At 44.5% G+C, this 15,678-nt stretch overlaps 1 protein-coding gene across 2 annotated transcripts in view; it reads right to left on the bottom strand.

The window, feature by feature from the left end:
• The window catches only part of LOC106527956 (synaptic vesicle glycoprotein 2B), a 24,863-nt gene that overhangs the window by 852 nt on the left and 8,333 nt on the right, over positions 1–15,678 (bottom strand). Inside the window, exons 2-15 of one of the 2 annotated variants that reach the window (XM_014022983.1) lie at positions 13,317–13,466; positions 12,954–13,206; positions 12,122–12,348; positions 10,789–10,969; positions 6,811–6,962; positions 6,453–6,586; positions 6,072–6,161; positions 5,354–5,467; positions 4,614–4,702; positions 4,447–4,522; positions 4,272–4,360; positions 1,067–1,200; positions 544–744; positions 311–470 (exon numbers count right to left, since the gene is read on the bottom strand). In XM_014022983.1, the coding sequence (XP_013878437.1) occupies positions 311–470; positions 544–744; positions 1,067–1,200; positions 4,272–4,360; positions 4,447–4,522; positions 4,614–4,702; positions 5,354–5,467; positions 6,072–6,161; positions 6,453–6,586; positions 6,811–6,962; positions 10,789–10,969; positions 12,122–12,348; positions 12,954–13,189 (1,883 nt within the window). In that variant the 5' untranslated portion in view covers positions 13,190–13,206; positions 13,317–13,466. Of the gene's footprint in view, positions 1–310; positions 471–543; positions 745–1,066; positions 1,201–4,271; positions 4,361–4,446; positions 4,523–4,613; positions 4,703–5,353; positions 5,468–6,071; positions 6,162–6,452; positions 6,587–6,810; positions 6,963–10,788; positions 10,970–12,121; positions 12,349–12,953; positions 13,467–15,678 lie in introns of both variants that reach the window. The other variant, XM_014022982.1, reaches the window with a different exon arrangement.

Genomic DNA, 15,678 nt, shown 5'->3' on the forward strand with positions numbered 1-15,678 from the left:
GTCTCCCACCGTGGTCATCAAAGCCGTACGCCTGGAACTTATCAGACCAGTCCAACTCCAGAGTCTGCTGGGCCTCTGCTGTCGCCCTGACACACACACACACACACACACACACACACACACACACACACACACACACACACACACACAGGTCAGGCTTTTATTCTGAAAGGCTTCATTTTACAAGAGTTAGCAACTCAAAATCAGAAGAAACATCAGAGAGACTTTCTGAAGGTCTGCAAAACAGCTGAGTCCAGGTAAGTCCAGGTAAGTCCAGGTAAGTCCAGGTAAGTCCAGGTGAGTTCCTTACCTCTTTGAAGCAGGGTAAAGCTCCACGGTCACCACCTCGATGCCGTTCCATGCCGCTGCACTGACGCCGCAGAACAAACACTGAAGAGCGATGATGGCGGACTGGCTGAAGCTCAGGAACAGGAAGAAGCTGCAGCAGGCAGAGATGAGCATGGATCCACCTGAGGAGACCAAGAAGAGTCTGAGTCTGAGCTGGAGGTACGAGCAACACAATCCTGCTGATTCATGCTTCACCTATGATTTTAACCCTGCCGAGCTTCTCCACGAAGAGCGCTGAGATGATGTTTCCCGGCAACACGGCCAGGCTGCCCAGGAAGCTGACCAGGTAGATGAGCACGTCGTTCTCCTCCACCGTGTCCAGGTGGCAGCCATGTTTGTTGTGCTCAAACGTGGTGTTCTCCATCCTGCAGTCGATGAACTTCTCCTCCCACAGGTCTGCAGAGCACCAGAGGAACGTCAAAGACCAGAACCAGAAGCTCTGGGGGTCAGAGTTTCTGTGACTGAAGTGATTTTTGTTCACACTCAACAGGAAACCAAAAGACGGACATTGGCTGACCATCTACAACCTCGGGAGTCAACCAATTCAAGATGGCCGCCTCAGCTAAGCACCCAGATGTCTAGTTTACAGAGATCAGGCTGCTCGTAGCTGAAAGTCAGACAGGACGATGTGTTTAAAGGCCAGCAGGTGAGTTCGGTCCTGAGAAAAAGCTGAAGCTGAAGGTCCTCCTACTAGCCCCACCCCTCCAGGTGAACCCACCTGTGTTATAGAAAACGGTGGTGCGGATGGTGCAGTTCTCAAAGACGGTGTCCGTGGATCTGATGTCCTCGAAGAGACAGTCCTCGAACAGAGAGTCCTGGAACCTGACGGACTTCATCTCTATCCCGATGAACCTGGGAAGGTGGGATGGGACAGACCACAGACACACAGAGGGCCTTTCTCAGTGCCGAGCTCCCACCTGGGTCCCTGAAAACCTTCAGGACCACACCTGACTAACAGATCCACCTGAAGGTCCAGGTTTTCACTCTGTTTATTCTACACCATCATTTACCAGCCTGAATGCTGAGTCAGCATTCTGCTCCCGTTGAGAGTTTTAGACCCTTCAAGACTTCTTCAGACCCTCAATATCCAGGTATCAAAACATTTAGCTTCTTCTGTGCTAAAAATGTTTGTTTTTACATTTTATACTTTTTGAAATATTCTGTATGTTAGTTTTACTTTTAGCTTTCAGATACTGTTCTGTTAGTTTTAGCTTTCAGCTACTATTCTGTTAATGTTAGCTTTCAGCTACTATTCTGTTAATGTTAGCTTTCAGCTACTATTCTGTTAATGTTAGCTTTCAGCTACTGTTCTGTTAATTTTAGCTTTCAGCTACTATTCTGTTAATGTTAGCTTTCAGCTACTATTCTGTTAATGTTAGCTTTCAGCTACTATTCTGTTAATTTTAGCTTTCAGCTACTGTTCTGTTAGTTTTAGCTTTCATTTACTGTTCTGTTAATTTCAGCTTTCAGCTAACGTTCTGTTAATTTTAGCTTTCAGCTACTGTTCTGTTAATTTCAGCTTTCAGCTAACGTTCTGTTAATTTTAGCTTTCAGCTACTGTTCGTTAATTTTAGCTTTCAGCTACTGTTCTTTCATTTTAGCTTTCAGCTACTGTTCTTTTATTTTAGTTTTCAGCTACTGTACTGTTAATTTTAGCTTTCATTTACTGTTCTGTTAATTTTAGCTTTCATTTACTGTTCTGTTAATTTTAGCTTTCATTTACTGTTCTGTTAATTTTAGCTTTTAGCTACTGTTCTGTTAATTTTAGCTTTCAGCTAACCTGTTAATTTTAGCTTTCAGCTACTGTTCTTTTATTTTAGCTTTCAGTAACTGTTCTGTTAATTTTAGCTTTCAGCTACTGTTCTGTTAGTTTTAGCATTCAGCTAACGTTCTAATAATTTAGCTTATAGCTACTGTTCAGTTCATTTAGCTGTTCAGTTAATTTTAGCTCATAGCTATTATTCAGATAACTTTCAGCTGTTTGATGAACGGCAGGTTGAGAAAGGCTGTCGATGAACATGCACTGACTTCTATGTTCTGCAGAATGGACAGAACCAGCCGAATGTGAAAACTCCCAGCATGCACTGCTTCCTGTCAGAGAGGCGCATTGGGCTGAAGAGTTGTTTCCATTGCAACACATTCTGCTACGATCCAAGTGAAAACTGGATCTCGTTCCGTCAGTTTCATTCTGTGACGTCCATAGAAGTCCGTTTGTTTACAGCTGAGGAACGTTCTGTAGATGTTCTCTGAGAAGGAGAGGTGCTCTCTGACAGGGAGAACATGAGGAACGTTCTTTGAAGGAGAACAGTTCTACGGTCACAATGTAATGAGTAATGTTTGTAATGTAATGTTTTTAAGTCAACAGGAGGAAATAGAACAGAAACAAAGACTGAAGCTCATTTTTCTGAAGGTTCTAAAAGATTCTCAGATGTTTCAGTTTAACTGAACCTCTGCTCAGAACCAGCTGCTGGTCGAGCTCTATCCAAGTAGGGGTCCCTGCTGTACATGTCCGTTGTCATATGGGCGGAGGTCTTGATGTGGGTGGAGATGGCCCTAATCGTGGTTGGTGGAGTTCTTGATGTGGGCTGAGTTTGCCCTGACCGTGATTGGTGAACGTCTTGTTGTGGGCGTAGTTGGCCCTAATAGTGATTGGCAGAGTTGGTATGTGGGCAGAGATGGCCCTGACAGTGATTGGCGGAGGTCTTGATGTGGGTTTAGATCTTGATGTGGGTAGAGATGGCTCTACCCATGATTGGCGGAGGTCATGATATGGTGAAGATGGCCCTATTCATGATTGGTGGATGTCTTGATGTGGGAGGAGATGGCCATACCCGTTATTTGCAGAGGTCTTGATGTGGGGGAAGATGGCCCTACCCGTTATTTGCAAAGGTCTTGATGTGGGGGAAGATGGCCCTACCCGTCCGTGATTGGCGGAGGTCATGATGTGAGCGAAGTTGTCCCTACCCATGATTGGCGGAGGTCATGATATGGTGGAGATGGCCCTACTTGTGAATGGCGGAAGTCATGATGTGGGCGGAGTTGTCTGTATCCATGATTGGCGGAGGTCTTGATGTGGGTGGAGTTGGCCCTACATGTGATTGGGGTCTTGATGTGAGTGGAGTTGGCTCTACCTGTGATTGGTTGAGGTCTTGATGTGGGCAGATTTGGCTCTACCTGTGATTGGCATAGGTCTTGTTGTGGGCGGAGTTTGCCCTGACCATGATTGGCAGAGGTCTTGTTGTGGGCGTAGTTGGCCCTAAAAGTGATTTGTGGAGATGGTGTGTAGGTGGAGTTGGCCCTATTCGTGATTGGCAGGGGCCCTGTTGTGGGCGGAGTTTGCCCTAACTGTGACAGATCAGATTGACTCGTCTTGTGGGGTAATTTTAAGAGGAAATAATGACAGTAAAATAATAGGATTTATTGACTGTCTCTGTAGAGTTTAAAACAGAAAAATGATTCAAATAAAAGTTACTGTAAACATAAATTATTGACTTCAAAATTCATGCAGCTAGCAAATTCCTGTTTCAAATTATGACTAATATTCATATTCATACTGATTATTACAGGGCTGTTTAGGGATGTTTTGATGATCCGAATTGTTAAACGTCTCTCCATGTGTACAGCGTTTAAATTTAGTGCAGCGAGCACCTTCCTGTGTCAGGTTATGACTAAAATTAATCTCTATATTTAAAAAACACAGGAGCTTCCTGCCCGAGTCGACCATGCTGCGCCACCCCCAGCTTCTTCAAGTCCCACCATCAATCTGGCCAATCATGTCTTGGACCAACTCCTCCCACAAAATCAGGAACTCCCACTCAGTGACTGCAGAGACCCCCTTCTCCTGTGACTGACGTTCCTTAGATGAAGAACTTTAGTCATGGATCACACAGTAGACCTCCTGCTGGAACAGAACGGTCACTCACTTGTCTCGGACGTATTCTCCTTCTTTATGGACCTGGTTCTCCAGAGAAAAGTTGAAATGGAAGTTCTCAACCCGTTCTCTGTGGAACATCTGAACAAACAATAATGTGAGTAAAGTTCAGCTGAATGAATGGATACAAAGGTTTTTTTCTCCAGATGTTCTGTGGTTCTCCTCACCTTCACTTTGGACTCGTACTCCTCGTACTGCAGATGTTTGACCATGTCAGGGAACCACACGGACAGACCATAATAACTGTGGAGAGACCAGTATGTGATGAAACTCTGCAGACATGAAGAACCTCCTGAGTGGACCGGTTCTGACCCGGGTCAGGACTGAAACCCACCTGAAGGCCATGCAGAACCAGATGACGGCCATGAAAAGCGTAGCGAACCTCAGCTCAGCAGACAGCAGCGACGCCACGTTCCTCAGAACCTGCAGAGAAACCAGAACCTACTGAGACCATGGGTCGGGTCCACAACCGGGACAACAGAACACAGGTCCAAACAACCGGAACCAAATGGAAGCAGAATAATTTGACTGAAACAAAGAGGTCTGGCCTCTTTGTTTTTAATCTGATTATTCTGCTGAGTCATGTTTACACCAATGTAAAGTCCAGATCAGACCCAGAACCAGATCCTGGATCAGACTCATCCCAGTGTACAGTACTCTGGGACCAGGTTTGTGTCTCTGGGACCTGGTTAGTGTCTCTGGGACCAGGTTAGTGTCTTTGGGACCAGTTAGTGTCTCTGGGACCAGTTAATGTCTCTGAGACCAGGTTAGTGTCTCTGGGACCAGTTTGTGTCTCTGGGACCAGGTTAGTGTCTCTGGGACCAGTTAGTGTCTCTGGGACCAGTTAATGTCTCTGAGACCAGTTAGTGTCTCTGAGACCAGTTAGTGTCTCTGAGACCAGGTTAGTGTCTCTGAGACCAGTTAGTGTCTCTGAGACCAGGTTAGTGTCTCTGAGACCAGTTTGTGTCTCTGGGACCAGGTTAGTGTCTCTGAGACCAGGTTTGTGTCTCTGAGACCAGTTAGTGTCTCTGGGACCTGGTTAGTGTCTCTGGGACCAGGTCCTGGTCCACGTACCAGTTTACAGAGGGTGAAGGAGCGAACGGCCCATCTCTGCACCGGTGTTCCTGTGGCGCTCTGGATCTCGATGAACTCGTCTTCGGCTGTCTTCGGGGCCTTGATGTGGGTCACCTGAGGAACACGAGAAAACCAAACGGTCCTGAGACTTCAGCGGGGTTCTGCTGGGTTCACTGGAACCAGAACCAGAGCTCCAGCTGGTCTGATAGAACCTCTAAAAGGAAACCAAAGAGCTGCTCTGATGCTCCAGCTGGTTTTAGCAACCATCACATTTGTAGCATTTGCTAATTTTAGCTTTTGTTCTGACGGCTGTTTTGCTGTAATTTATGCAGAAATGATCAAATAACAGCTGAATAATTCAAGTTTTCTGATGTTTGTATTAAATCCCGCAGAGAAAAGCTCTTAGATCTTCATTTAAAGTTAGAGAAAGAAGCAAGCTTTAAACGAAATGTTTGCAGCTTCGCCTCCATCTGTCATCTTAAACTGGGTCGGCTGCTCTGAGACATGAAATCTATTTTAAGAAGCTGATTTTACTTAAACCTTCATTTTTATAAAGTTTCATCAAAACATTCGTCTCCAACAAGGTTTCTGTCAGAAGTCAGACTATTTCCAGCTCAGACCGTCTCAATAATCTGATTATAATCCAAGTTTTAAACTCAGAAAATGTGTTTTATCAGAAAAAAAACACGTTTTAGTTGTTTTATTTATTTGGACTCACTGTGAAGACTTTCTCTGGCTGCCCTTTACATCTCCAGTTGGTGTCGTGGACCTGCTTCAGGATCATCCATGCCTCGTCGTGTTTGGCATTCTGCGCCACACACACACACACACACACAAACACACACACACACACACACACACACACAAACACACACACACACACACACACATCAATTTTATATCTCCTTAAAACCCAACAGGAAGTTGAAATCTTTGATTTTAGATCTTAGCTTTGACAGAACCAGACTTTCTCAGGCTAAAAATGATGTCTTAATAATTAAAACATGAGCTGTACCCACTGTTGCAACCCTGACCGCAGCCACCTAACTGTAAAGCAGCACCTGGTTGGTTGACAGGTTGGGTTCACAGGTGAACTCACCTCCAGCAGGAAGCGAGGACTCTCAGGCATGAAGGTGAGTCCAACCAGAGAGGCGACGGCCGGAAGGACTGCAACGAGGACAAACACCCTCCAGCTGTGGAACTGGAACTCTGTCCCCATACTGAAGCCCCAACCTGTCCACAAACATCAGAACTATCAGGTTAACCCCCCACCTGAGGCCCCGCCCCTCACAATCTGAATGAAGACAGAAACATCTTTACTTAACACACATTTGGGTTTGACTGTGGTTCAGGATTAATCTGTTAGCACAAGAATCAAGATGAACCAGGACTAAACTGGATCAAACCAAGCTGAACTGTCTCACGTCGTCTCCGTCTCAGGCAACATGAAGACTCACCGTATCGAGGGATGACCCCCCAGGCCGTGAAGGAAGCATAAATCCCACCGATCATCCAGAACATGCAGAGCCAGGACAGATGTTCTCCTCTCTTCTCCATCTGCAGAAACTCTGAGAAGTACGAGTACACGATGGGCACTGTGCCCCCAATCCTGAAACCAGAAAGAAGAACTGTAGGGTAGAAAGACATCAAGTCCCGCCCCCACCCCCCACACTAAGTGGGATGTAGGGACTTTGTTGGACCCTCAAAGGTACGTCTGCTCTTGGAATGCACAGGAGCAGGGTCAGAAAGTCATGAGATCTGGCAGAAGAGGCAGAGAAGGGCAGCTTTTGACTGTGGCTGAGAAGGAAGGACAAAAGCTGGGGGTAAATAACATCTAGGGCATCAGCAGGGGGTGGCAGGGAGAGACTCTGCCTTCGCTCCAACACCATGAGATGTACTGGAGTTAAAGGAGTGAAACATCGTGGCTGGTGGTCCCCAGCTGGTGACCCTTTATGCTCATGGAGGTGTTCAGGTGAGTGTTGCACAAAGGTGCATCAGGCAGCAAGGCCTAGCAGGTAGTCCATCAACGTGAATTTTACAAGCTGTTACTTTTAGCTTTCTTTTGCAATTCTTAACTAGCCTTTTACCCCAGGTTTTAGCTGTTTACTACTTTTAGCTTTTAGACCTATATAGCATTGAGCTAGTCTTTTGCTACCTTTAGCTTTTACCTACCCTTTTACATTTAGCTTTTATTTGCTACGCCTATTAGCTAGCCTTTTGTAATTTTTAGCTTTCAGCTAATGTTCTATATCTTTAAGTTTTAATATCTAAGTTTCTGCTTCGTCAGAAAATTTTAACTGAGTCAAAAAACCTTCTGTAGTTTTATTTTTCTGCCTGAATGAGGTCAGAGTTAAAATATTGCTCAGAAAATAAAGCTGAGAACACAGCTGAACGTCTTGTTTTAATCTTTTATTTTTGTGTTTTTCCTGTTTGTCTGTTTTTATCCTGAGAAGGCAGAAATGTTTTGCTGCTCTGAGCTCAGCTGATTCCCTGCAGACCAGATATTCTGAGAGGAACTCTGCTGCGTCACTGAAACCCAACACCGACCCAGCTGCTGCAGAACTGGACTCAGACACAAAAACCAGACAGCAGGAAGAGTTTTACACCTGAGGTGTTAAAAAATAAATCTCCTTCATCCAATCAAATAACATAAAGAAGGAAGAATCAGACCAAACTGATATGTTTGTACCTCAACCAGCCATAACATTATGACCACCTAATACTGAGCAGGTTCTCCTTTGTCTTCAAACAGCTCCAAACCATCTGATCATGTACCCAGATCTACCTCTAAAGGTCTGCTGTAGACCTGTGAGGGCCTAATGTGGTCTCTGGACCTGACCCATCAGCAGCAGATCCTTTAATTCCTGTAAGTTGTGAGGTGGGAAGTCCATGGGCCGGAATTGTTTGTCCAGAACACCCCAGACCACCTTGTGCTGAGGCTGCAATGTGTAGAGGTGCAGCCCCAGGTGGTGGATTGGGGATCCCTGTTCCTGGTGCATAGGGGTGTGCCTGAATAAGCTGAAAGGCGAATAGGGTACCGCGAACCAAAAGCACCGGTCAGGTGGGGCTCGATAGCCTTGACAGGCAACCCACCTAGGAAAAGAAAAACTCTGATGTAAAACCCGGGTACCGTCAACACTTGTCATCTGTCTACTCCTGGTGGATGGCAAGTTGACAAGTACTTTTTTACTGAGCGGACAAGGAAACGGTCCCCAGTACCTGGAAAAAAGGGGTTTCTAAAATCTCAGAGAATCTAGCCTGCAGCACATTGGGCATGGATGTTGCAGATGGTCCTATGACCAGGCTGGATGAGCCAGCAGTACAATGACTGGAACAGCCTTTACTCTGGCCCCAGTCCCTGATGCCAATGGGTTGGGCCCTGGACCACCAGAGGGTTTAGTGCCCTGGGGCTCAGCGAGGGCTTCTGCCTCTGCTGTTGCTGGGTCTACAGGGAGTACCCAGTGCGAGTGTAGCCCCTTGACTGCACCCCATCGGGGAGTGGTCGGAGCCTTACAAGTGCTGGGGTCTCCAGGTGATGAGGACACTGACATGATGCTGGTGTCCTCTGATGGAGAAAAGTGTCCTAATCTCTGCAGTTTTAGGGATGATGGAATACATTCAGAGCAACTTGCATCATTGTAAAGACGCAAGTACATTGTTGTGTACCTGCCTTAGCAAGATGCATCCAGGCCTTTATCCAGGAACCTTTGATAAGCCTATGGAACGAGGCCTGGGGTTCCCTGGGGGCACACTTCTATATGATGTGAGCAGCCGCAGACCCAGAGCAGCAGTATTCCTGACCAGAGGTGTAAGATACACTGCACTGCCCCACCTAACAACAGGTGATGTTGTAGCAGTGCAGCTGGATATTCAATCAAATGGCAAATCCAGACCGATCATTGCAGCCTCTGTTTATCTGCCGTTTGATTCACAGCAGCCACCTCCATCACAGGGGTTTATGGCAATAGTGGATAATACTAAAGACAAGGGCCTCCCGGTACTCTTTGGTTGTGATGCCAATTCCCATCATGTGTGCTGGGGGAGCTCTGATATTAACCCTAGAGGAGATCTCTGTTAGAATACTTGCTGACAGAAGACCTGCTAGTCTTTTATCAGGGCACTGTACCTACCTTCCAAACTGTTAATAGGGAGGAGGTCATTGATATAACATTTGGGTCTATGGACCTGGTAAACAAAGTATGTGACTGGGAAGTATCCCCAGAAGAAACCATGTCAGACCACCAACAAAGTCTCCAGCTTAGACATCTGCAATCCACCAATGTGTGGCATCTCTCAGAGACCTTCAGTGTACCCAGAAGGAAATATTCATCCTAACAGATAGCCAAGCTGCTATTAAAGCTCTCCGAGGGTCACACTTTACGTCACTACTGGTTGGGAGTGTGCTGAAGCAGTCAACCAACTGGGGAGAGATAACAGTGTTATTGTTAAATGGGTACCAGGACACACTAGCATCTATGGTAACCAGAGAGCTGACTACCAGCTGGCAGTCAGGCTCACTTCAAAGGACCAGAGCCTGTTGTAGGTACATCAACAACAGTCTGTAGGACTGCCCTACAGGCCTGGATTAGACGTCAACACTCAATCCGCTGGAGGGAACTGACAGACTGTAGACAGGCACGGGAACTGATTAACGGCTGAAATCTAAGGTTTGGGAAAGCTCTCATCTCCCTGACAAGGAAAATTCTAAGTACACTGGTTGGAGGTCTAACTGGGCACAATCTGCTCAACCACCACAAAATGGTGATGGGACTCTGTGACAATGGTCTTTGTGATGCCTGTGGCATTGAACTACAGACCTCTTTGCACTACTAGACCACTGTGTGGCTCTGAGTGGTCAAAGGAATATAATTCTTGGGGACCCCTTTATGGATCCTGAGAAGCTCAGAACACTGAGTGTTTCTAACCTGGTGTCCTTCATCCAAGGGACGAGAAGGTTTGAATGAAGACCAGTGTCTTTTTGGGGAGAGCATTGGGCCTACACACAAGACCCCACTCATATGGGTTCTTTATCCATCCCCACTAACCAAAAAAAATCTGATCTTGAGAAGTTGGAGTCAGCTCCTCAGACTGGTTTGTATGTTTTTCATAATGTTCTGGAAGCATCTCTGCAGTGTGGTGTGGAGCAACATCCTGCTGAAATAGACCACCAGCTCCATGATGGGGGGCTTGATCAGGAACGACGTTTAGGTAGGTTCTACAGGTCAAACGAACATCCACAAGAACAGAAGGACCCAAAGGTTCTTAGATAAAATGTACAGAAAGACCCAACCAAAAACATGATGAAAGGTCGTTCTGATGTGTCCAATAGGATCTCTGGGTAGTGGGGTAGGTAACCAGGTAGTCTGTGGTTTTCACCTGACAGTGGTCATAATGTTCTGGCTTTCTGTGCCTCTCTAACAGTGTGTTGGAGTTACCCGATGCCAGACAGCAGTCTGAAGAAGAGGAAGAAGCCGTAGCCCTGAGCGAAGGACGACAGGAAGGCAAAGATGCAGTTTAAACCCAATGCCATGATCAGACAGCGCCGCCGGCCCAGTTTATCAGCAAGACCCCCCCACAGGAAGGCCCCCACCATCATGCCCAGGAAGACCACCAGACCTGCACACACAGACAGACAGAACGTTAATCAGAGTGCCTCAGACGCTGAAATAACAAATGAGTTTAAAGGATTTTCTGTTTTCTTCTTCTAGCTGACTGGACTCTGGAAGTCTGAGTCATGTCAGCACACTCAGCTCTTTTTTCTGTTTCTAAACTCAGACCTGTTTGAGCTTCAGCCTCTGCCAACTTTAACCCTGATGGATGCCAGAGAAGCAAGTGCACAGATGGCTGCACAGCAAGGAGGGAGTCTGTGTGACTCATCACGCTGCTTATGAATCACAAAACCTTTCTAATCTTTCCGTTTTCATACAAAAGCATCTCTGCAGGACAACGAGGCCTTGAAGCTCTCTCGGAGCTGAGCAGAAGGCATCGATCGCTCCGGCTGCTGAGTCACAGCAGAAACACAAAGTCGAGGTGAAAACAGCTCCGAAGTTTGGAGAGGCGGCAGGACAGAGGAGGTGAGAGACAAACACAAACAGGAAAAACCAAGTTTGTTCTAAACATAAATATATAAAATATATCTTTCCTTTCTTCAGTTCTTTGTTTCCTTCCTGCACAGAATCTTCTCGGTGCACAGGACTAATAAATAAAACCCCACCTTTCCACAGACCCACTTATAGTAATGAGGAAAAACAGACTGACTCTGCAGCTGCATTTATTTTTCACAGACTTAGTTGCTGCTGCTCATTAGTTAATTAGACTGTAAGAGAAAAAGAGTGTCTCGCTTTTAAAAGCTTCCAGGCGTTAATCACATCCGAGTCATTCCATGTGTTTTCATATATTGTTACGTCAAATTCACTGCAAATAAGGCTGTGCTGTTGTTGTTGTGTTTTTTTATTCAGTCTTAAAAATAAATCCAAATTTCAAGTTTCAGGTTTTAACCTTCATAAAAGAACAAAATAAAATTTATCAGAATTTAAAATAATTTTAATTTAATCTCAGATGAACAAAAACACAACAGATTTCATTGAGTCATTATTATTAAACTGATAAAAGATTTCATTTCCAACCTTACTGGGATGCAGAGGACATCATATTTTAAATTGAAGTAAATGGGACAAAATTTGTGTAAATTCTTGAGGCGGGATCAGTGGGTTTAGACCCGTTCTCCTGCAGACCTTCTCTAACACAGGTAGTGTGTAAAGTTCTTACCCAGCATGCCTTTCTCTGCGTTGGACAGACACAGGTCTTTTTCAGCTGACGGCAGAACAAACGCAACCACGAAACACTCAACACTGTCCGCCATCAGAGCCAAACCCAGGACCACGAACAGAGTCCACTGGAACCTCCCGTGTCCACAGTCCTCCATGATGTCCTCGTACTGCTCCGATAGCTCCTCCAGCTCAGAGACAGAGCTGCCAGTCGGTCGAGACTTAGCTCTGGAACAATCAGAAGATTAATTTTATTTAAGTTTCACACTGAAGACCAGACAGATTTCTGTCAGGTGTTCGTTGGATATGTTGGGATTTTGTCAGGTCTTTAGTATGAATGTTGGGGTTTTGTCTGGTTCTCTGTCTAAATGTTGGGTCTTCGTCAGATCTTTAGTGTAAATGTTGGGTTTTTGTCAGGTCTTTAGTGTAAATGTTGGGTTTTTGTCAGGTCTTCAGTCTAAATGTTGGGTTTTTGTCAGGTCTTCAGTCTAAATGTTGGGTTTTTGTCTGGTTTTCAGTCTATATGTTGGGTTTTTGTCTGGTTTTCAGTCTAAATGTTGGGTTTTTGTCAGGACTGTAGTGTAAATGTTGGGTTTTTGCCAGGTCTTTAGTGTAAATGTTGGGTTTTTGTCAGATCTTTAGTGTAAATGTTGGGTTTTTGTCAGGACTTTAGTGTAAATGTTGGGTTTTTGCCAAGTCTTTAGTGTAAATGTTGGGTTTTTGTCAGGTCTTTAGTCTGAATGTTGGGGTTCTGTCAGGTCTTTAATCTGAATGTTGAGGTTCTGTCAGGTCTTCAGTTTGTAGCCTTGTGTTTCAGATCTGTGGCGTCTCACCGTGCAGCTCTCTGTGCAGCCTTCACCTCGTCAGGATGAGGGATCCCCTGATACTCTCCTTCATACATCTGATCCTCTTCATCATGACCTTCAGTCGCGTCACTAGCTGCGTCCTCCTCCTGAGAAGGATAGTCTGCTTGGTATCCATATCCATCCTGACCTACACCTTCCCCATAGGTCCCGTAGCTGTCACCCCCTCCCTGCTGGTAGATGTTGTTCTGGTAGGGGTCGGCCATCTTGGCTCAGCTTGTGGCTAATATTAAGGTAATATTTGGATTTTAGTATTTGGTTTCTTCTGCTCTGATGTTTTCTTCTCAGACAATCTTGTTTGAGTTTATAGTGAATCCTAAAGACTCAACACACCTGAAAACTTCGGCCTCACATTTAATGAGTAATAATAACAGGTGTGTCATCATACATCAGTTTGATGACATGAGTCTCCTGATTCATTTCTTTTTGTCTCGAAGGAGGAAAGTCTAAAATCCTTTAAGCTCTCGTCTTCAGGGTCAAAACCTGCAAACAGAAAAGTTCACATCAGTGTAGCCCTCAGAGCACAAATATCACATAAACCCACATTATTTATTCAAATCCAGACGTAGACTTATATTCTGAGAGTTTTATTTTAATACATTTGTATTTTACTTTAAAGCACACCTGAACAGGTCACCTGTCCAACTGGGACCATAAAGACGCAAACAACCATTCAGACTCACAGCTCAGGCCAATTCAGAGTCATCAGTTAACGTAACATGAATGTTTTTGTCCTGTGAAAAGAGACCAGTGTACCCAGAGAAATCTCATGAATGTGATAACATCAGTGCTCCAGTTCTCATCCATCAGTTTATCACATCTGTTGAAATGACTGAAACATGGCAGATCATTTGTTCATGTCTGCATGTTTACTCTGGTATTATCAGCAGTACCATCTCTGACATCTCTGCAAACATGATCTGGTTGTTCTGGCTGTGATTCATTGCTGCTGCTCCACAGATGCTCACACTCCAGAAATTTAATGTTGTTTGATCTGAAAGGTTAGACGGAGCAGGTCTTCCTTCATCAGAGAGTTAAACAGATTATCTGATAGAAACAGAAGCTTCTGTGGTTTGTTGGTGAAAACACAACTTCACTCCATTATCAGCTGAAGTACATTAGTGGTCAGGATCAGTTCTGCTTTTTGTTCTGGGTCTGTTCAGCGACATGTTGGAGTCGCTGCTCAAACAAACCACACAAACATCAGATATCTTTCCAAACACACACACTGTTTAAAGGATGCATGTTGAAATGAACCTATTAGAATTTTTGATTTCAGAATCTGTTTTTTCTGTTTTCAGTCCAATAATAACTGAATAAAGCATAATAATAAACCGGACCAAGATAAAAACAGTAAATGAGCCTCAGCTGATGGAATCACAGGCGGTTCAACCAGCTGCAGGAAATGAAAACATGTTTGTTGTCTTATTAAAGTCTCCGTTACACCTGAACTTATCAGCCTTCATTCAGCCAGTGTCGCCTCATCAAATCAGATCTTTTTCACAAACAGGAAATCAGAGTCTTCATCAGTCTGAGAAGAGAAACAGTCTGGAGTTTATTACTTTAATTATAAAGTTTTAATCTCATGAAGTTACCACCTGGAGTCAAGACAAGAGTGTCTCGACACGTTCATATGTTTTAGAAGGTCATTAAAAAATTGTTATTATTATCATTATTATTATTTGTTATTTTGTTTCAGAAGAGTTGTATTATTAACCTGCATGAGAAAAACAAGAGAGATCTCTGAAAATTACAAAAATGGTGTTAAATATTGTCTAGTTAACTATAAAAAAGGTTTAAGGACCCTTCTTCCATTAGGCCCCTCCCATAACAGGCTCCTCCTACTCAATGTACTGCCTACCTAAAAATCCCTTTTTACATTAGGCCCCTCCTACATCAGCTGCAACTGTAGAAAATATCAGCCGCAGCCGTAGAGAACATCAGCTGCAGTTATACAGAACATCAGCTGCAGTTATAGAGAACATCAGCTGCAGTTATACAGAACATCAGCTGCAGTTATGGAGAACATCAGCTGCAGTTATGGAGAACATCAGCTGCAGTTATGGAGAACATCAGCTGCAGTTATGGAAAACATCAGCTGTAGTTTTAGAGAACATCAGCTGCAGTTATAGAGAACATCAGCTGCAGTTATACAGAACATCAGCAGTAGTTATAGAGAACATCAGCTGCAGTTATAGAGAACATCAGCTGTAGTTTTAAAGAACATCAGCTGCAGTTATGGAGAACATCAGCTGCAGTTTTAGAGAACTTCAGCTGCAGTTTTAGAGAACATCAGCTGCAGTTATAAAGAACATCAGCTGCAGTTATAGAGAACATCAGCTGCAGTTATGGAGAACATCAGCTGCAGTTATTGAGAACATCAGCTGTAGTTATAGAGATCATCAGCTGTAGTTATAGAGAACATCAGCTGTAGTTATGAAGAACATCAGCTCTAGTCATAGAGAACATCAGCTGTAGTTATAGAGAACATCAGCTGTAGTTATAGAGAACATCAGCTGTAGTTATGGAGAACATCAGCTGTAGTTATGAACATCAGCTGTAGTTATAGAGAACATCAGCTGTAGTTATAGAGAACATCAGCTGCAGTTATAGAGAACATCAGCTGTAGTTATAGAGAACATCAGCTGTAGTTATAGAGAACATCAGCTGCAGTTATAGAGAACATCAGCTGTAG

The sequence above is a fragment of the Austrofundulus limnaeus genome, unplaced genomic scaffold (genome assembly GCF_001266775.1).
Source record: "Austrofundulus limnaeus strain Quisiro unplaced genomic scaffold, Austrofundulus_limnaeus-1.0 Scaffold353, whole genome shotgun sequence".
Classification (NCBI taxonomy): domain Eukaryota; kingdom Metazoa; phylum Chordata; class Actinopteri; order Cyprinodontiformes; family Rivulidae; genus Austrofundulus; species Austrofundulus limnaeus.